This window comes from Onychostruthus taczanowskii, unplaced genomic scaffold, assembly GCF_017590055.1.
Source record: "Onychostruthus taczanowskii isolate IOZ18803 unplaced genomic scaffold, ASM1759005v1 scaffold117, whole genome shotgun sequence".
NCBI classification, from domain to species: Eukaryota; Metazoa; Chordata; class Aves; order Passeriformes; family Passeridae; genus Onychostruthus; species Onychostruthus taczanowskii.
The window spans coordinates 790,429-810,513 of record NW_024498318.1 but is presented as its reverse complement, the minus strand read 5'-3'; the positions used below and the strand labels follow the sequence as shown (position 1 = coordinate 810,513).

Below are 20,085 nucleotides of genomic sequence, written 5' to 3'. Positions count from 1 at the left end.
CTTTCCCTTTTCTCCAGTGGCAAAGAGGAAAATCCCTGGATTTGTCCCCCAGTGGCAGTGGCTGTTAACTCAGCCATAAACAGCTTTTCCATGGAATGGGAGCCGTGGGGAGGGATGGTGTTTATGGACAGTTTGTTTTGGTGGCAAGAACATTGTCCTGATTTATGGGATGTGCTTTGTGCTTTTCCCAATATTCCCACAGAACCAAGTGACAGACACCAACCGGAAGCTGCAGAACGAAGGGAAAGAAGTAAGTGATGGATGCAGTCCTGGAATTACAGCCTGGACTGGGGTGGGAGGGAGAATTCCCTGTCCAGCCTGGCCTCGTGTCCTTGCTTTTCCCTTTTCCCATCCCAGGATTTCTCTTGGAGTGTGAACACTGAGTAATCCCTTTTAGCTTTGGGATGTGAGAATTCCCTGTCCAGCCTGGCCTTGTATCCCTGTTTTCCCCTTGTCCCCATCCCAGGATTTCTCTTGGAGTCTGAGCCCTGAGAAACCACTGATAATTTTGGGATGTGAGAATTTCCTTCTTGTATCCTTGTTTTTCCCTTTTCCACATCCCCAGGATTTCTCTTGGAGTGTGAACACTGAATAATCCCTTTTATCTTTGGGATGTGAGAATTCCCTGTCCAGCCTGGCCTTGTATCCCTGTTTTCCTTTTTCCACATCCCAGTTTTTTTCTTGGAATCTGAGCACTGAGAAATCAGTTTTAGCTTGGGATGACAAAAATTCCCTGTCCAACCTGGCCCTGTGTCCCTGTTTTCCCCTTTTTCCACATCCCAGGATTTTCTCCTGGAGCCTCACGAAATCCCTGTTAACTTTGGGATGAGGAGAATTCCCTGTCCAACCTGGCCCTGTGTCCCTGTTTTCCTTTTTCCACATCCCAGGATTTTCTCCTGGAGCCTCCTGAAATCCCTGTTAACTTTGGAATGTGAGAATTCCCTGTCCAGCCTGGCCTTGTATCCCTGTTTTCCTTTTTCCACATCCCAGGATTTTCTCCTGGAGCCTCATGAAATCCCTGTTAACTTTGGGATGTGAGAATTCCCTGTCCAACCTGGCCCTGTGTCCCTGTTTTCCCCTTTTTCCACATCCCAGGATTTTCTCCTGGAGCCTCATGAAATCCCTGTTAACTTTGGGATGTGAGAATTCCCTGTCCAACCTGGCCCTGTGTCCCTGTTTTCCCCTTTTTCCACATCCCAGGATTTTCTCCTGGAGCCTCACAAAATCCCTGTTAACTTTAGGATGAGGAGAATCCCCCGGGAGCGAGCGGCCACATCCTGCCTTTGAGAACCAAAAAACTTGGAAGAGATGCCTAAAATGGGAAGGGGAAATAACATTTTGGAATCCACAGGATGTGCTCCAAGGCCGCTTCCATGCCTTTGGTTTTTTCTGCTCCCCGTTTGAAATCCAGGGAATTCGGGGAAGTTCCCCTGGCTGGAGCTGCCCCGATCCCGAGCTCGCTGCTTATCAGAGCAGGGTTTGGGGCTCGTGCTGCTCTTGGGATGGAGCCCAGGGCTCTTTGCTGATCCTGAGGGAGCTTTTCCCCCTTTTCCAGCTGATCCTGGCCATGGAGGAGCTGAGGCAGTGCCGGCTGCAGCAGAGGAACATCTCGGCCACGGTGGATAAACTCACCCTGTGTCTCCCTGGTGAGCAACTCCTCCTTTTTGGAGCTCTTTGGTGGAATTCCCAATTTTTTGTTTGCTTTTTGGATTCCCAGCTGCGTGCTCCTGTCTCAGAGCTGTGTTTTCCTTCTCTTCCCAGTGCTGGAGATGTACAGCAAGCTGCGGGAGCAGATGAAATCCAAGAGGTAAATCTGGGCTGAGCTGGGCTTTTAGGGGAAGAGTCCAAGGAATTGTTTGGTGCTGGGTGATTTAAGGAGAATCTCAGCAGTTCAAAACCAGCTTTTCCAGGTTGAATTTCCTGGGTTTTGGCTGCTTTTCCTCACAGCCCTGCTCAGCCTCCTGTGGTACAGCAGAGATGGGGATGGCAGCAGGGTCAGATTTTGGGAATTAAGGTGGATGCTCCTTGGCTTTTTATGGTAACTCAGTACTGTGCATGCAACCGAGGCTAAATTTTATTCCATGAATGCCATAAACCAAACCTTAATCCAATCTGAGAGATCCCAGGGAATGTGGGGGGAATGCAAAGATCTGGAAACATCGGGATGGTGGGAGTTGGGGAGAAAACTTCTGCTGCTGTAGAAATAATTCCTCAAAACTTGGTGCTTTGGGAATGCTGGGCTGCAGATCCAGGAGTTTCCCCACCCTGCACCTGCTGAGGGATGAAAATCTGGGATTCTCACCAGGAATCCTGGTTAGTTTGAGCAGCAGGGAGAGATTTTGGAGCCCTGGGGTGGCAAACTGGGCATGGAGCAGCTGCTGAAGGGGGAAAGGGTGCCAGGCTGGAAAAGCAATCCCAGCCTTGCTCTGGGATTGCCAGGAGCTCCTGCCTCTTCCCAGGCCACTCCAGGGCAGGGATGGGCTCTCCAAATGTCCCAGGGCTGATTTTGGGGCTGGTCTGCTGGCAGGTGTGGGGTGAGAGCTGGAGCTGATCCCTGGGAATTCCTGCAGGGAATCCAGCAGCTGCTCCATGCCTCCCTCTGGGCAGCATTTCCAGGGGCTGCAGCTAAAAACTGCATCCCTTTTTGCCCTCCCTTATTTGGATTGGTTCATTTAGAAACAAACCCACGCTGAAATCCACATTTCAGGAATATTGGGAGCCCTGGCTGGCTTTTTTTTCTGTTTTTTTTTTTTTTGGTCTGGATTTGATGGCTCCATTCAGACACAGCACAAGGTTTTTATCTGCTCCAGGTTTTTATCTGCTTTTATCCATGGTTTTTATCTGCTCCAGGTCTCACTTGGATCATTTCAGGAGGGGCAGCCGTGGGGGGTTCTGCCATCAGGGCTGGGGTTGGGATTGGTCTGATTTGTGTTTGGGGCAATAAACTCCACAGAAGGAGGGGTCAGGGGATGTTTCTAAACCAGCTGAGGCACTTCCCAAATGGAGAATCCATGGCCAGGAGCTGGAGCTGGAGCTGATCCCAGAGGAATGATCAGGGTGGAGAGAGGGAATTTTTCTCTGACTTGGCCAGAATTTAAGGGAGGGACAGAAAATCTTTTTTTTTTGCCGTGGCTGTGTGGAAAATGGTGGAAAACCCCAAAATTTCTGGAGGAATCTGGAGACTCTGGAGGGATCAGACCTTTTTATTTACCCCAGCTCTGTGTGGTCTCCAAACAGTGAGAAATGGAATTGTAAAATCCTGGAAGGGTTTGGGATGGAGGAGACCCCAAAGATCACCCAACTGCACAACTTCCACACCCCAGGGTGCTCCAGCCTGGCCTTGGGCACTGCCAGGGATCCAGGGGCAGCCCCAGAAAATCTGGGAATTCCAGCCCAGCCCCTGCCCACCCTCCCAGCCAGGAATTCCTTGCCAAGATCCCAGCCCAGTCTCCCCTTTGCCAGTGGGAGCCATTCCCTGTGTCCTGTCCCTCCATCCCTTGTCCCCAGTTCCTCTGCAGGTTCCTTGTGGACCTGGATGCTCCATGAGAACACTCAGGAATTCTCTGGGAATGTTCATCCCAGCAGGAACAGGAAAAATCACCCCAAGAAGGCCCCTGTGGCCCTGGATTTTATCCAAATCCTGCTTTTCCCCCTCAGCTCCGGGGTCACGGAGCTGGGACAGAGCTCAGCTCCCATCCCGGAGCTGCTCCTAAAAAAAGCTTCCAAAATTAAATAATAGGACCAAAATTAGGGGGTGTGTGAGAGGAATGGGACCTGAGAATTCCCTGATGAACACCCAGGGGGTGTTTATCCCTCGGGATAATTAATTAATTAGTGATTAATTAGCGATCCAGAGGCATTCCCATGGTTCTCTGCATAGGGTTGGATTTCAGCAGAAATGCCAACCCCCAGGCTGGGGCTGAGCCCAGGACAGGCCCCTGACAGAATTCCTGGAGGTCAGGCAGGAGTTATTCCGAGTGGGAATACAAATGCCAGGTTTTTTCTGTGGTGTTTATTTCTTTTTTATGACCAAAGACCTGTTTCTCCCCAAAAATTCCAGCTGGAAGTGTCCAGGATTACCCATGGATGTATCAGCTAAACTTCCCTTAATTCCTCCTCACAGTGGCTGACATGAGATTTATTAATCATAAATGTTTATTTAATAGTATAATATATAATATTTATCACATATTATTTGAATTAATTATTAATATATAATAAACAATTAATTGATTTTAAATATATAATAATACAGCCAAATCATAAATTAGGTTAATAAATGAATTAGTTAATTTATTAATGAATTAAAAGTTAATAAATTGATAATATATATAAAATATAATATATTTATGATCTATGATTTTATTATGTTATTAAGCCCTCCTAATGCTTTCTGGGTGATTCCTTTTTAATTATTTTTCCCTTTGGCCAGAGCTGTAGTCAGGACAGGGAGGATGATCTTGAATCTGTGGTGGTTCCATACTCCAGCAAATCCTACACATTCCCACTTTCCAAAGGAAAAAGATTCATTTGAAAAAAATGAATTTCCCAGCTCAATTTCCCATTTGCCATCTGAAATTTGCTTTCCTGCAGAAAAGGAGGATCAAACTGAGTTGGGCATGGCCAAAAATCAAAAGGAGTTCTTTATCCGTGGGATCCCTGCATTTTTAAAGGTGTCAAATGTTCATTTTGGGATGGAGGAGGCCAACCCTTGCATTCCTGCCCTTCTCCATGCTGGAACGTGGTGCTGCAGCACGGAGAAGGTCACAGGTGGTGGCAGACATGGATTTGTTGGATCCCTGATCCAGGATTTGGATCCAGTTCTTTCCCCTCTCTGTAAATAAAATTGCTTTGGGTGGGAAGTGGTTCTGGTGGGGTTCAGGAGGGGGAAAGTGGGATCAGATCCTGGAATCCCCAGGGGAAGGAGCTGAGCTTGCTCCTCCAGGTGCTTTGCAAGGCCGGCAGCAGCTTGTGGGTGATAATTAATGAATCAGTTAATGAGTTATCAGTCTGTAGGATTGATGGGATATTCCCAGCTCCAGGATTCCATCTCCTGGCAGGGGCTGCTGGAAGTTTAAGTGGTATTGTATAATTAAACAAAAAGTCCACGTTACGAATCACAAGTAGTTAATTATTGTGCTAAAAGCAGAAATAATTTAAGTCATTAATTAAACAGTTTATCCTTAAAAGTCCTTGTAGAGGAAGACTCCATTTTTTAAATTTGTTAACTTAAAGCACTTCCCCCATGAAGGGGATGGGTTTGGAGACCCCTCCCCACCCCAGCATTCCATGATCCCACTGTTACCAGGGCTGCCTTGGGCTGGACAACCTCCAGCTGCTCCACCTTCCAGGAATGGCGTGGAACTCAACTGTGAGTTGAGTTGTAACTTCTTTTTTCTGTTAGGGTTGGGATTAAATGTGTGAGGTGGTGTTTTTTGTTTGGATGGGGATGTTTATTAGCTTTTCTTATTTTACAGGCTCATGAACTGTGAGTTTTGTAGTGCTTTACGTTAACAAATTAAAAAATGGAGTTGTATCTCTCCCTCTACAAGGTCTTTTAAGGATAAACTGTTTAATTAGGAAATGACACTTAAATTATTTTTACTTTTGGCACAATAATTAATTACTTGTGATTTGTAATGTGGACTTTTTATTTAATTATACAATACTGCTTAAACTTATGAAGAAGGTGAAGAAGGACTAGCTTTGCTTTAAAACTTCATCTTGTTTTATATATATTACTGTACTCTAAGACTTTAAATTCTGAGTTTTCTACTGTGTGATATTACACACTTCTATTTAAACTGCACACTTAGAATTTTAATTGTATTATTTAATTTTGGAAGCTTTTTTAACAGCCTCAGGTTAAATGTAGGGTTTTTTTGGGGTCAGTGCCTGTTAGCACAAAAAACCTAAAATTCTCATTAACCTGGTGTCATGGTTTTGCACATTTGGGGAAGAGATGCAAAGCTGATAATAAAATAATTGAGAAAAAATTTTCCTTTATACCCTTTTAAGGTTTTGAGCCTGCTTTGCCTTTCTCCTAATCCTGTCTCACAGCAGGGATTGGCCAGCCATGAACCCACCACTCCTCCGTGCATTGGGCTGGGAAATCTCAAAATTGGCAAAATCACAAATTGGTGAACCAAAACTTTGAGAGCTCCCCCTGAGGTTCCCCTGATGGGGGAGAGTTTTAAAAGGTTCTGTGCTAGAATTGAGGGATGAATGGGACTTTTGGTTATTTTGGTTTCCAGGTTGTTTATTTTTTCTCTTATCAGCAGTTCAGCATGCCATCTACATATTAGGATATAAAGAGAAAGGTACTAAAAAAGATACAAGACACACAGGTTTAAGGGTTTTTAAAACTGTTTTGTCCAATTAACTCTTGGAATGTATTTTATTTCTAGCTTTCTACCAATAACTAATTATTTGTCTGTTCACACAACATCTGCATCGTGGCTCTTTGTGACCAATCACACTGCAGAAAATGGAGCAGATGAAGAGCAAGAAGGAGATGAGACAATGCCCAAAATCCTCCCTCTTGTCTTCTATCCACCTCCATACTAAACACCCAAAACTCTTTAAGTTTTTCACCCTGTGATAAACTATATGACTGTATTTCACACTCATGGATTCCAATCCATCCCAAAGTCTTGGAAGCTTTCTCCATGGATGAAGGTTAAAGCAGCGTTCTCCTGGGGCTCAGGGTTTCTCAGGACAGGCAGAGAAACATTCCCTGTGCCCCGGGTTCCCACAAAAAGCCAGCAGAGCAGGGTTCCAGCAGGCTGCTCCTGACCTTTCCCTGCTCCCCCAGGCACTACCCGGCCCTGAAGACCCTGGAGCACCTGGAGCACACCTTCCTGCCCCAGGTGAGCCACTACCGCTTCTGCAAGGTGATGGTGGACAACATCCCGCGGCTGCGCGAGGAGATCAAGGAGCTCTCCATGTCCGACCTCAAGGACTTCCTGGAGAGCATCCGCAAGCACTCGGACAAGATCGGAGAGACCGCCATGAAACAGGTGGGATTTGGGGGCGTTTGATGGGAATGAAGATTGGGGAGACCGCCATGACATGGGTGGGATTTGGGGTTGTTTGATGGAATTGGGGTGGGATTTGGGGGCGTTTGGTGGGAATGAAGATTAGTGAGACCGCCATGAAACAGGTGGGATTTGGGAGTGTTTGATGGAATTGGGGTGGGATTTGGGGGCATTTGATTGAATTGGGATCAGAGAGACTGCCATGAAACAGGTGGGATTTGGGATTGTTTGATGGAATTGGGGTGGGATTTGGGTCCGTTTGGTGGGAACCATGAAACAGGTGGGATTTGGGAGTGTTTGATTTGGGGGTGTTTGATGGAATTGGGGTGGGATTTGGGGGCGTTTGGTGGAATTTGGATCAGAGAGAGTGCCATGAAACAGGTGGGATTTGGGAGTGTTTGATGGGAATCAAGGTTGGTGAGACCGTCATGGAACAGGTGGGATTTGGGGGCGTTTGGTGGAATTGGGGTGGGATTTGGGCCCGTTTGGTGGGAATGGGGTGCGAGACCGCCATGACACAGGTGGGAGTTGGGGACATTTGGTGGGAATTGGGATCAGAGAGACCGCCATGAAACAGGGATTTGGGGGTGTTTGCTGGGAATGGGATGTGGGACTGACATGAAACAGGTGGGATTTGGGACCATTTGATGGGAATGAAGATCAGTGAAACCACCATGAAACAGGTGGGATTTGGGGGCATTTTGTGGGAATTTAGATCAGTGAAACCACCATGAAACAGGTGGGATTTGGGAGTGTTTGATGGGAATCAAGGTTGGCAAGACCATCATGAAACAGCTGGGATTTGGGGGTGTTTGGTGGGAATTGGGATCAGAGAGACTGCCATAAAACAGGTGGGATTTGGGGCCATTTGTTCGGAATTTAGATCAGTGAAACCACCATGAAACAGGTGGGATTTGGGGGTGTTTGGTGGGAATTGGGATCAGAGAGACCGCCATGAAACAGGGATTTGGGGGTGTTTGCTGGGAATGGGATGTGGGACTGACATGAAACAGGTGGGATTTGGGACCATTTGATGGGAATGAAGATCAGTGAAACCACCATGAAACAGGTGGGATTTGGGGGCGTTTGATGAGAATGAAGATTGGTGAGACCACCATGAAACAGGTGGGATTTGGGGGCATTTTGTGGGAATTTAGATCAGTGAAACCACCATGAAACAGGTGGGATTTGGGGGCGTTTGATGGGAATGAAGATTGGTGAGACCACCATGAAACAGGCGGGATTTGGGGGCGTTTGGTGGGAATCAAGAGTGGTGAGATGGCCATGAAACAGATGGGATTTGGGGCCATTTGTTTGGAATGAAGATCAGTGAAACCACCATGAAACAGGTGGGATTTGGTGGTGTTTGGTGGGAATCGCCCATTTTTTGGGAAGAGGTTCATTTGTTGTGTGCAAGTTCTGCTTCTCCAAGCCAAGGATGTGGATTGAGTTTGGGATTTTGTTGCTGGGTGAGGAGTGGTTGTTCCTGGAGTTTATCCTGGATTTTAGGCCGTTGAGAAGTGAGGATCCATTGTGTCCTTGGCTTCTCCCAGCTGGAATTTTCCATGGTTTCATGGCAGTCTGGGAGGTGCATCTGTGGGTGGAACTGATGCCTTGAGCAGGCTGAGCTGAGACAGAGACCGGACAGAGTTCCAGAATAAAGCAGGGATTTATTAAAATGATCTCCTCCATGGATGCACCTTGGGCAGCCCAAGAGCCCAGCCAGGGCTGCACCCAAGATGAACCAAAATGAACCCAAGATGAACCCAAATGGCCCCAAAATGAACCCAAGGTGAACCCAAATGGTCCCAAAATGAACCCAAGATGAACCCAAATGGTCCCAAAATGCACCCAAGGTGAACCCAAGTGGTCCCAAAATGCACGATGCTCCCGGGGTCTCTCCCTGGGATCAGCTCTGCTCCATGTGCACATTGCAGTTCAGTGTCCAATTCCAGCTCAGCCCCTGCACTCCCATCCTGCTTGTTTTCCTCTCTGCAGCCCACGGGGTTTGTGCTCCTGGGCTGAGATTTGGATCATTTGTCCTTGGTGCCCAGCTGGAGCAGGAATTGTTTTGTCTCCCTGCTCTGTGCACAGAGCTCACCATCCCATAATATGAAGCTCAGACCCACACACTGAAGCAGCACAGAATGTGAAAAAATAGAAAATTAAAACCTGAGGCATCACAACTCCCCATAACTCCGTTTTCCACCCATATTTTTTTCTTCCCTGCACGGGGAATTGGTGTTACTGGCAGACCTGGAGACATTGGGTTGATTCCTCAGTTTTGGGATAAAAAAGCAAGAAGAGTTTCTGCACTGCAATTCCATGAATTTTGCGTCCTAAACTGATTTTAAATCCTGCCCAAACCTGGCTGGTGCCTCCCTTGCCTTTTCCAGTGGTTGTGTCTGTGAAGGATGAGCTGATGAGCTGAACCTCCCTGGGTGTGCCTCAAATCAGGAATTGCCTTTCCCACTGGATACTTGGATTTCATCTCATTCCAGCCAGGGAGCAGAGCTGGGAGAGGCTCTGGAGTTGCTCTCCATGAGGGTTTTGCAGCTTTGCTGGAATTCAGGAGCAGGGGCAGGGAGCTGTTCCTGCCAGGGGCACTGAGATCCTTCCCTGGGAATGCTTGGTTGGAATTCTCCAGGAGCTGTTGTGTTTGTGGGCAGAGACAAATTCAATTTTGTGTCTTACAAACCCCAGCCTTTCTCTGGAACAGCCTGACTTGAGGAGTTTATTAATTAATTAAATTCCCTGTGTTTCGGTGCCTTTTTATCTTCCCAGCTCCTTCCTGGTTTTTTGGGAAGGCAAACCCAGCCTCCCCTCATGGAATGGAGCTGTGGGGAGGGACCAGTTGGCACCTGAGAGTTCAGCAAACTTTTTATTCAGTTTAAACTTCCTGAAGGTGCAGAAACCCTTCCCAATCCAGATGTGACTTCCTGAAGGTGCAGAAACCCCTCCCAATCCAGATGTGCTTCCAGCTGTGCACGGGGTGATGTCTGGGAGGGCTCCAGGTGCTGGATTTACCTGAGGCAGCAATTCCTAGAGCAGAATTCCCTTTGGAATTTCTCCTTTAGCTCCTTGTGGAGGCAGAGCTTTGGGAAGATCCTCCCTTGGTCCTGTGGCTGGGAAGGAGCAGGAATTCCATTTCTTTTTGGTGTCCAGTTAATGCAGGGAACACTTTATGCAATAATTTTATCTTTTTTATCCCCTGAAGGAGATTTATCAATTTGAGGGACATCACAGGGTGGGGGTGTTGTCTGGTAGTTTCCAGTTCCACGCTCAGGTTTCTGGCAGAGGATCCCAATCTCCTGGCTCTGTGCTGATGGATCAGGAGGGATGTGGATGTCCAACCACATCTGTGGATTTTAGGTGAAAATCTTGGAGGAATTTCCATCATTTCAGTGCCTTTTTTGCTCTTCTGGTTGGAGAAACTTCTGTATTTTTGTATTTCCATCCTTCCCAATCCACAGCTCTGCTCTATCTGTCCCTCCTGCTCCTGTGGCTCCGTTCCTTCTTGTGGTGGTTTTTGTTTGCTAATTTGAAATTTTGCTAATGTTGCAATTTTTGGTTAATGTACTAATGAGTACATTAGTGCTAATTTACTAATGAGTGTGGTGGCTTTAGGGTTGGTTAATTATTAGTGTACTTAGTTTTTGCTATGAGATAAAATTAGGAGAAAGGTAAAGTAGGTTTAATATTCTTAAAGGGTATAAAGAAAAATTTATTAACAGGAACTAAAAGAAAATTAATAAAAATTCGAGCAAATCTTCAGAACACTTCTCCAAAAACTTTACATCCCTTCCCTCAATATCTCATACACAAAACCAAAACACTTCTCCATCTCCCACTCCGAGGGAATCCTGTGGCTCTCCTGGTGTTTTCCTCACTAATTCCAGCCCTTCCTCCTCCTCCCAGTATTCCCAGCTGGAGAGCCCAGCCAGGCTCTGGGGGTGGTGGGGCTTGGCTGCTCCTGCCCTGCCCAAATTCAGGGATGGGGGCAGTGAGGGGGAGCAGCCTGGAATGAGGGGTCACTAAAATTCCCTGGAAATAACAGGAGGAGGTAAATTCTTCATCCTGTGGGGGACAGAGCTGGGGAGTAACTCATGCATGGTTATCATGGAATGGGCTGGGATGGAAGGGACCTTAAAAATTATCAATTCCACCCAATCCATGGCAGGGACACCTCCCACTGCCCCAGGTGGATCCAGCCTGGCCTTGGGCACCAGGGATGCAGGGGCAGCCACAGCTGCTCTGGGAATTCCAGCCCAGCCCCTGCCCACCCTCCCAGGCAGGAATTCCTTGCCAAGATCCCAGCCCAATCTCCCCTTTGCCAGTGGGAGCCATTCCCTGTGTCCTGTCCCCCTGTTCCTTGTCCCCAGTCCCTCTGCAGCTCTCCTGGAACCCCTTGTCTTTCATTTTCCTAGGGATGATAGAGGGAATTTTGCATCTTCCATCTTCAAATCCCAGCTTCCCTCTGTTTTATGGGAGCGATGTGCAGACTCCAGGAGGGTTTGTGGGAGCAGATTTCCCCCCAGGTTGGAGAAGGAGCTCCCTGTGCCCCTTCCCCTCGGAGCAGCCGATTTGGAGCGATGTGGAATGGGAGCACGGTGCTGCGTCCATGGAAGGGCAGGAGGAGCTGTCGTGGTGGGGGTCACTCGGGGCAGGGTGTCCCTCCCAGTATCCCCAGTCTGGATGGCTGGGTGTTTTCCCTGGATGTACTCAGAGCTGTGGGAAGGAGCGGAGCTGGCGGGAGGCCCGGAGAGCCGCGACTGGCAGCTCCATGCGTTCGGTTTAAATTAGGATCATATAAATTCCTTTAAAATTGTTTGATTTCACCAGCGGGAACGGAGGAGGCCTCGCTACAATGGGAGAGGAAATGGGGTTTTTGTAACATCACAAACGCGAGGCTGCCGCTGACAGGGGCTGAACGTTTCATTTTGTGATAATCGGGAGGATCTGGCCGGCAGCGCTCGCTCCCGGGATCGGGGCAGCTCCCAGCCCCTCCTGGGATGGACTCGGGGAGGCATTCCCGGGGTCTCACGCCCAGGAGCTCTCCCTGCCCTCCTTCCCTGCTGGGTTTTATCCCAATCTGAGTTTTATTACCTGAATTCCGGGGGAATTCGCCGCGTTCCAAATCTCGTTGTTAATTACGGGGCCTGGAGCGGATGAAAGGAGCGGCGCGCACTTGAACTCCGCTTGGACTTTGGCCCTGTGAACCTGCGTGTGCGTTTGGGTTTTGGTGGGGTTTTTTTTACAGGGCTCTGAGCTCCAGGCCTGAATTACATCCCATTAACACGTGCTGATATCCGGGCCGGCCTTTATTATCCCACTCCAGGCTGGAATGTGCCGGGCATGTGGAGGAGGCCGCTGGGGATGGAGCTGCTGCGAGTGAGGGGCCAAAAACAACCCAGCCTGAAGGCAGCCATGGATCCAGTGCTGGGGACAGCCAGAAGTGTCCGTGCTGCCTTGGCAGAGGGCAGGAAAAGCAGGAGGTTGTTCCTGGGAATCACCGGGATGCGGCAGCAGAGCTGGGCTGGGATAGGTGGGGATCTGGGTTTGGACAGGGGCAGCTGGGACAGGTTGATCCAGGATGAACTGGGACAGGTTGATCCAGAAGGAATTGGGACAGGTTGGTCCAGGATGAACTGGGACAGGTTGATCCAGAAGGAATTGGAACAGGCTGATCCAGGATGAACTGGGACAGGCTGATCCAGGATGAATTGGGACAGGTTGATCCAGGATGAACTTGGACAGGCTGATCCAGGATGAACTTGGACAGGCTGGATCCAGGATTAATTGGGACAGGTTGATAGAGGGGGAGTTGGGACAGGCTGATCCAGGATTAATTGGGACAGACTGGATCCAGGGGGAGTTTGGACCATTGATCCAGGATGAATTGGGACAGGTTGGTCCAGGAGGAGTTGGAATAGGTTGATCCAGGATTAATTGGGACAGGTTAATCCAGAATTAATTGGGACAGGTTGATCCAGGATTAATTGGGACAGGTTGGTCCAGGGGGAGTTGGGACAGGCTGATCCAGGAGGAGCTGGGACAGGTTAATCTGGGATTAATTTGGACAGGCTGATCCAGGGGGAGTTTGGACCATTGATCCAGGATGAATTGGGACAGGTTGATCCAGAGGGAATTTGGACAGGTTGATCCAGGATGAATTGTGACTGGTTGTTCCAGGATTAATTGGGACAGGTTGGTCCAGGGGGAGTTGGGACAGGTTAATCTGGGATTAATTTGGACAGGCTGATCCAGGGGGAGTTTGGACCATTGATCCAGGATTAATTGTGACTGGTTGTTCCAGGATTAATTGTGACTGGTTGTTCCAGGATTAATTGTGACAGGCTGATCCAGGAGGAGCTGGGAGAGGTTGATCCAGGATGAATTTGGGCAGTTTGGCCCAGCAGGAGGAGTTGGGACAGTTGGAATTCCAGCTGTGCTGGTGGAAGGTGATGTTTCATCCCCGTGCCAGCAGCTGGGGGTGTTTGTGTCCCCTCTGGGCTGAGCCACCTGAGGCTGGGTCAGTTCATGTTCCCTCCTTGGCAGCCAAAATCCCCCTGGAATGTGAATGCATGGGGAAGGACCTTAAAGATGATCCCGTTCCACCCCATCCATGGCAGGGACACCTCCCACTGTCCCAGGTGCTCCAGCCCCAGTGTCCAACCTGGCCTTGGGCATTCCAGGGATCCAGGGGCAGCCACAGCTGCTCTGGATAACCAGTGGTGTTCCTTACGTGCTTTCCAGCTTTAAGGATTCTGGGATTATCTCCCCAGGGAACACGTTCTGATTGGTCAAAAACCCTGGGAATGTTTGTGTGGGAATGAAGGATTTGGGGAACACAGTGGAAAACCTGGAACTCTGAGTTCAGGGTGTTAAATCCAGCATTCAAATGGAAAAAAAAAAAAAAAAAAGGGATTTAGCAGGAAAAATTGGGAGAGTCGGATGGAAAGTGCTGAATTCTTTGGGAAGATCCTTCCAAAAAGGCACTTTGGGTCGTGTTCCCAATTCCAAAATTAAAAAGGAAAAAAAAAAAAAAAAAAAGGGATTTAGCAGGAAAAATTGGGAGAGTCTGCTGGAAAGTGCTGAATTCTTTGGGAAATTGCCTTCCAAAAAGGCACTTTGGGTTGTGTTCCCAATTATCTTGATAATCCCAATTATCCTGATAATCCCAGTTATCTTTATAATCCCAATTACCCTGATAATCCCAGTTATCCTAATAACCCCAATTATCCTGATAATCTGAGTTATCCTTATAACCCAAATTATCCTGATAATCCCAATTGTCCTGATAATCCCAGTTATCCTAATAACCCAAATCATCCTGATAATCCCTGGCATTTCTGGGCTCTGGGTGGCACTGGGCAGCACAGCTGGAATCCTTTCTTGGGCAGGGAGTGTCCCCGTGCCAGGTGCCACCACTCCAGCAGCATTCCGTGTTTTCCAGAGGTCACGGAGCCCTGGCTGGGATCTGTGCCGTGCCCGTGCCAAGGCTGGGCTCAGCCAGAGCCTCTGGAAGCTCCTGCTTGGTGGGGGCCGGGGTTTTTCCTGCCCCAGGACTTCCAGAGGCACCCCCGGAGCTGAACTTCCCGCTGCTTCCAGCTCCCGTTCCGGGGGTTTGCCTCAACAAGCCACAGTAAGGCTGGTTATTAAAAAATGGGAGTTTTTTAGCCTTGGATGCAGCAGGAGAGCCTTGGAGAGGTCGCTCTGGTGGCTGGGAGGATTTCCACAGCGGGGTGGGGATCATGGGATGGGGAAAGCAGGAATTTGATTTTCCAGTCAAATTTAGGAACGAGACCTTCTTAATCTTCGCTCCTGCTGCTCGTCTGCTTGGGATATTAAAGTCTTAGGAGAGGAAATGCATCCTTGGGGCTGGAGAGATGGGAAGGGACGTGGGCAGCCACGGGCTGGGCTTGCAGGATTTTGGGAAGAGGCTCCCACAGCGCAGGGGACGCTGTGTCCCACTGGAATGATGGAGAGGAGTCGCTGCCAGGGCTCTGAGTGCCTGGCTTTAAACACTGTCAGGATTTAGGGGCTGTTCACAGCCATCTCCTTCCTCCTGGCAGGGAGGAGCTGGATGAACAGTGGGAATTCTGCCCCCAGCATCCTCTGGTTAACCTCCTGGAGAACCTCCTCGAGGAAAACGGGGAGGAGATTTTTTTTTTGTTTCGCGCTGGATGAAAACCTCAGCCGGCTCTGGAAGCCCCTGCTATTTTTTCATTAAGCCTTGGCCCCAAAATGTGTTATTTTAAGAGTGTTGAGCAGCCCTCTCCGGGCAGGGGAGCCATCCCTTGCCACTGGTGTTTGATCTGGAAGCTTTTTGAGACAAAACCTCCCCGAGTGTCTGCCCCGAGCCGGAGCCTCCGCTCCCGTCACCGCATCCATCCAGGCCCGGAAAGGCCTCCAAGATCATCAAGTCCAACCTTTGAAGTTTGGGACTTCTGGGTTTTCTTCTCTCTCTGCGCTCTGGAGATGAGGTGTGAGAAACCCCAGAGGCAGGAGGTGGCATTCTGTGGGCTCTGTCCCCGTGTGCCACCCCCTGCTCGCGCTCTGGGACCCGCGGTGGTGCCGGGGATGGGATGGGATGGGATGGGATGGGATGGGATGGGATGGGATGGGATGGGAGCTACAGGGAAAAGGAGCAGGAGGAGATGGGAATGATCTGAGAACTTGGGGAGTGTTTTTGAAGTGGCTCCTGGAGTGAAGTGTCAGGCCAGGAGCTCGAGGCTAAACGTGATCCCTCGGCGCCGTGGGAGCCGCTGTGGATGGGAAACGCGACCGGGAACGTCTGGAAGTGCAGGACACGTCTGGGGAGGTGCTGAGGGCTTTGTGCAGATCTCAGCAGGTTCTGCCCTTCCTCGTGCTTTCCCTCTGCTCCCTCCCACATCACAGAACTGCAGTGCAAATGTGCTTATTGTCATAAAAGGGCTTTTTATTCCCCGTTTCCTGGCGTTCTGGGAAGGTTTCACTGTTTATTTAACAGGAATTCTGTGCCTTTAAGTCTGAGTTGAAAATTTATACTCCATAGGAAGTTTATTAATAAATGGGCATCCCCCTCAATTCCTTTTATGACCTCAGAAATGAAACTGCTAAATCATGGCCTTTTTTTATTTCAGCATCTGGGTGAGGAAGGGCCGTGGGGCCTGGGGGATCCCTGCAGTGGATCCACCTTCCCTGGGCATGGCTGCACCAGGAAATCCAAAGTTTAACTACAGGGCAGGCATGTGCTGGCCCAGCTTCTTGTGTGCCTGCCTTTTAGACCTTGTAAAAGTCTTGAAATCCAGAGGTGTTAGAAATAAATCTTTTATCTTCCAATCATGGAATGATTTGGGTTGGGACGAGCCTTAAAGATCATCCAGTTCCAGCCTTTTTCTGTGAGCAAGGACAACTTCCACATCCCAGGGTGCTCCAAAGCAAATCCTGGTCTTGGACATCTTCCAACCCCTGTGACAGAATTAGTGATTAATAATTAATTATGAATAATTAGGCAAAGTGCCCAGTGGAGGCAGGAGCGCTCCTTGCTCCTTCCTTAGAGCCAGCAGGAGTTGCTGTTGTGTTTGTGGGATTTCAGCTGGGAAAGAGGAGCCCTGAACCTCCTTTCACTCAGCCTGGACTGTGATTTTTGGGTTGGGCACTGTGGTTTTTCCTGCTCTTGCTTCTCCTGGTTTTTATTTGGAGGCTGGGGAGTTGCTCCCAGGGGCACCAGGATCCCGTGGCTCTGGGGCTGAGGCAGCTCAGACTGGCCCCACAATAAACTCAATTTGTGCCTGGTTTGGTGTGGAGGAGCTCAGGGCTCTGGGCAGCACGGCCCTGCCAGGAGAGGTGATGGAATCACCTCAAAAATCTCTGGGAATGGCTCCCACCAGGATGCTGCTGCCCAGGATGATAAATTCAATAAAACGAATAAAAATGTGGCTGCTCATAAACCTTTTAAATGGACTGGGTTTTCCCAGATTTCTCCTCTTAAAAATTCCACGGGTGGTTTTGGTGACAGGGAGGGGTTTGATGTCTCCGTGCTCTCCAGCTGGGCACTGCTCCTGCCCTGGGACTCTGGAGATGTGCAGGAATCTGAGGAGGTTTGGGGAGCATTCCTGGTGTCCCACAGATACGGAGTCAGGGAATGGTTTGGGTGGGAAGGGACCTTAAATCCCATCCCATTCCCATGCCAAGGACTGGGCCAGAGTCTCCAGGTCCTCACCTGGAGCTGCCAGACATTTGGTGGATGTGGCAAAATGCAGATGCTGTGCCAAGGTCACAGCTGGGCACCCAAACTCCGAGTGCCACGCCCACCCCAAACTGCCCCTGAGGTCGGATTTTGGCTTTTGGTCCAGGTGAGCAAAACCTGAGCCTGCCTGCAAATGATGGACCTGAAACCGCAGGGTGCCAGCTGGACCAAAATCCCTGTTGGGAATGTCACTGCCCTGGAATTCCCAGGAGCTTTGTCCAGCCCTTCCTTCCCTGGGCTGGGAGTGACCCCAGGGAGGGAAGGGCTCCGATCCCCAGGGAATTCACCCTGGGGCTGGAACAGCATGGGAATGGCTCCATGCTGAGGGCTGGGCTTGATCCAGCTGGGGTGCAGGGGTTTGGTTTTCAGGGAATGGTGGTTCTGGTTTTGGGGAATGGTGGCTCCGTTGTCAGGGAATGGTGGTTTTGTTTTTGGGGAATGGTGGCTCCATTTTCAGGGAATGGTGGTTCTGTTTTTGGGGAATGGTGATTCAGTTTTCAGGGAATGGTGGTTCAGTTCTCAGGAAATGGTGCTTTGCTTTTCAGGGAACTGTAGTTTGGTTTTCAGGTAATGGTGGCTCAGTTTTCAGGGAATGGTGGTTCCATTCTCAGGGAATGGTGGCTCCATTCTCAGGGAATGGTGGTTTGATTTGGTTTTCAGGAATGGTGGTTCCATTGTCAGGGAATGGTGGTTTGTTTTGGTTTTCAGGGAATGGTGGTTCCATTGTCAGGGAATGGTGGCTCCATTGTCAGGGAATGGTGCCAAGCTGCCTGCCCTTCCCGTGACACCCTGGCACAAATTGCAGCCAGGTGCTGCAGCAGCCACAAGGAGTTCCTGCAGCAGCCCAAGGCTTCCCTTCCCTCCAAGGTTTTTGCCAAACCCCCAGGTTCTGCTGTCAGGCTCAGGTCGTTTAAACCCCTCCACATATTCTTCCAATTCCCATCTACGGCAAATTTAGAACAGCTTTTATTTCAGGGAAAACGTCCTTCAGTTCCTCCAGGCCAGGAGGAGCTGCTTTGTTCCCCTTTCCTGGTTTTTTGGAGCAGGACAGGTTCCTGTGGGGACAGGGAGGGACAGCTGGGACCCCCTGGTGGCTTCGATTTGGGGTCTCCATCTGCTGCTCACCACTTTTGGTTCTTCAGGAAGGTTGGGAAAGGCTGGGCTCCAGCAGGGTGGAAGGAGGGAAGGTGGGATTTGGGGTTTTCACTTAAAATCTTGGCATTTTGGTGGTGGGTGTTGACCTGGGCCAAGCTCACCTGTGCCTTAGGATCGTGGGAATGTTTAGGTTGGAAAACCCTGTGAGGTCTGGGCCACCACTGCCCCGTGTCCCCAAGTGCCACATCCACAGGGATTTTGAATCCCCCAGGGATGGGGATTCCCTCACTTCCTTTGCAGGTTTGGGAGGGAAATGTGGGTCCTGATGTGTTCCCATTCCTGCTGTTCCAAACAGCTTCCACACAAACATCCTCTGGGCATCTCAGGCCTTTCAAAACTCAGGAATTAGGGAAAAAAAGAAAAACGTTCAGAAAAGAATATGGCTGGATGGGAGCAGCCTTGTTGGAGATGCTCCTGCTGGACTGGAGGGATTTTCCCTGGCATTCCAAGTGTGCAGCCCTGTGCTGCAGCAGCAGCAGAGTGCACAGAGCCTTCCTGTGCCTCAGGCAGATTTGGGAAGAATTTGAGGAGCATTTGTAGGGGAAAAACTCAAGCCAGATCTTGGGAAAAGGAAGAGGAAAAGCCCTGGGATGCAGCTGGCTCAGGGTGTCTGATGCTGGGATGGGTGGGAGGGGGAAGAAACTGCTCCTGTGTGGAGAGAGGGAGGAGCAGGAGGTGTCTGGAGGTGTTGGTGTTTAACCTCCTCCCTGAAGGCAGAGGCTGAGGGAGTTGTGCTTCCCTGTGCAGGTAAAATTCCACTTCTGCTGCTTCCCACAGATCCCCATCCCCCCCGTGCCAGCTTTCCCTTGGTGTGCTTGGTAAAAACCAGCAGAGCTTTCCTCTTGGAACATCTTGTGCTCCAGGGTTGGGTTTTCCCATGTTTTCAGCTTCCCAGAGGAGTTGGGAAGCCCTTGGGAAGCCGTTCCTGCTTGGCACTGGGGATCAGAGTTGCCAGGCAGGGATGGGAACGCTTCCCAGCGGAGCAGCGCTGCGTGTTTGGGGTTTCCTGGGATTGTCACATTCCCAGCGCCTTGTCCTCAGCATCCTGCTGGGGACAGAGCTCTGGGTGTCTCAATTGTGGCCTTCTCCTTCAGGAGAACATCTCCAAGGGCTGTGGAAAGTCCTGGATTAAGCAAAGGAAGGAGAGTTCTGGAGAGGAGCAGTTCTTAGTCCTGAGCTGCTTTGGGGTTGTCTGAGCTGGGCTGTGGGAGCTGGAACCTTCCATGGGGTATTGGCAAGGAATTCCTGGCTGGGAGGGTGGGCAGGGGCTGGTGGAAGGTGTCCCCATGGCAGGGGTGACATTGGATCATCCTGAAGATCCTTTCCCACCCAAGCAATTCCATGATTCCATGATAATTATTGCTCTGATAACTTGTCCCTCCTGTTAATTTGCCCCCTGGGCCAACACCCCCTTTTCCACTTGCAGATGTGTCCATGAAGGTTCACATCTCCTGGATTCTTCCTATTTCCAGTGCTTTCTCTCCTGCTTCCCACTTAATCCAGATTTGCTCTTTCCTCTCCTTTTATTCTGCTTTGCCTCTTTGCAGCCTCTGTTGTTCCTTTCCATCCAGGTTTCATTAAAACTTGGAAAATCCCTCTCTGCCCCTTCATCCTCACTAGGAGTTGATGATGAGGGGGTGTGACAGCATGGAGAAAAGC

The 20,085-nt window shown here is 49.7% G+C and overlaps 1 protein-coding gene across 4 annotated transcripts in view; it reads left to right on the top strand.

The window, feature by feature from the left end:
• Nucleotides 1-206: 206 nt before the first annotated feature.
• Nucleotides 207-20,085, top strand: part of LOC121348268 (exocyst complex component 6B) — a 228,738-nt gene continuing 208,859 nt past the window's right edge. For all 4 annotated transcript variants that reach the window (XM_041427596.1, XM_041427594.1, XM_041427593.1 and 1 more), the window contains exons 1-4: nucleotides 207-250; nucleotides 1,556-1,646; nucleotides 1,762-1,807; nucleotides 6,815-7,019. In XM_041427596.1, the coding sequence (XP_041283530.1) occupies nucleotides 1,568-1,646; nucleotides 1,762-1,807; nucleotides 6,815-7,019 (330 nt within the window). In that variant the 5' untranslated portion in view covers nucleotides 207-250; nucleotides 1,556-1,567. The remainder of the gene's footprint in view (nucleotides 251-1,555; nucleotides 1,647-1,761; nucleotides 1,808-6,814; nucleotides 7,020-20,085) is intronic.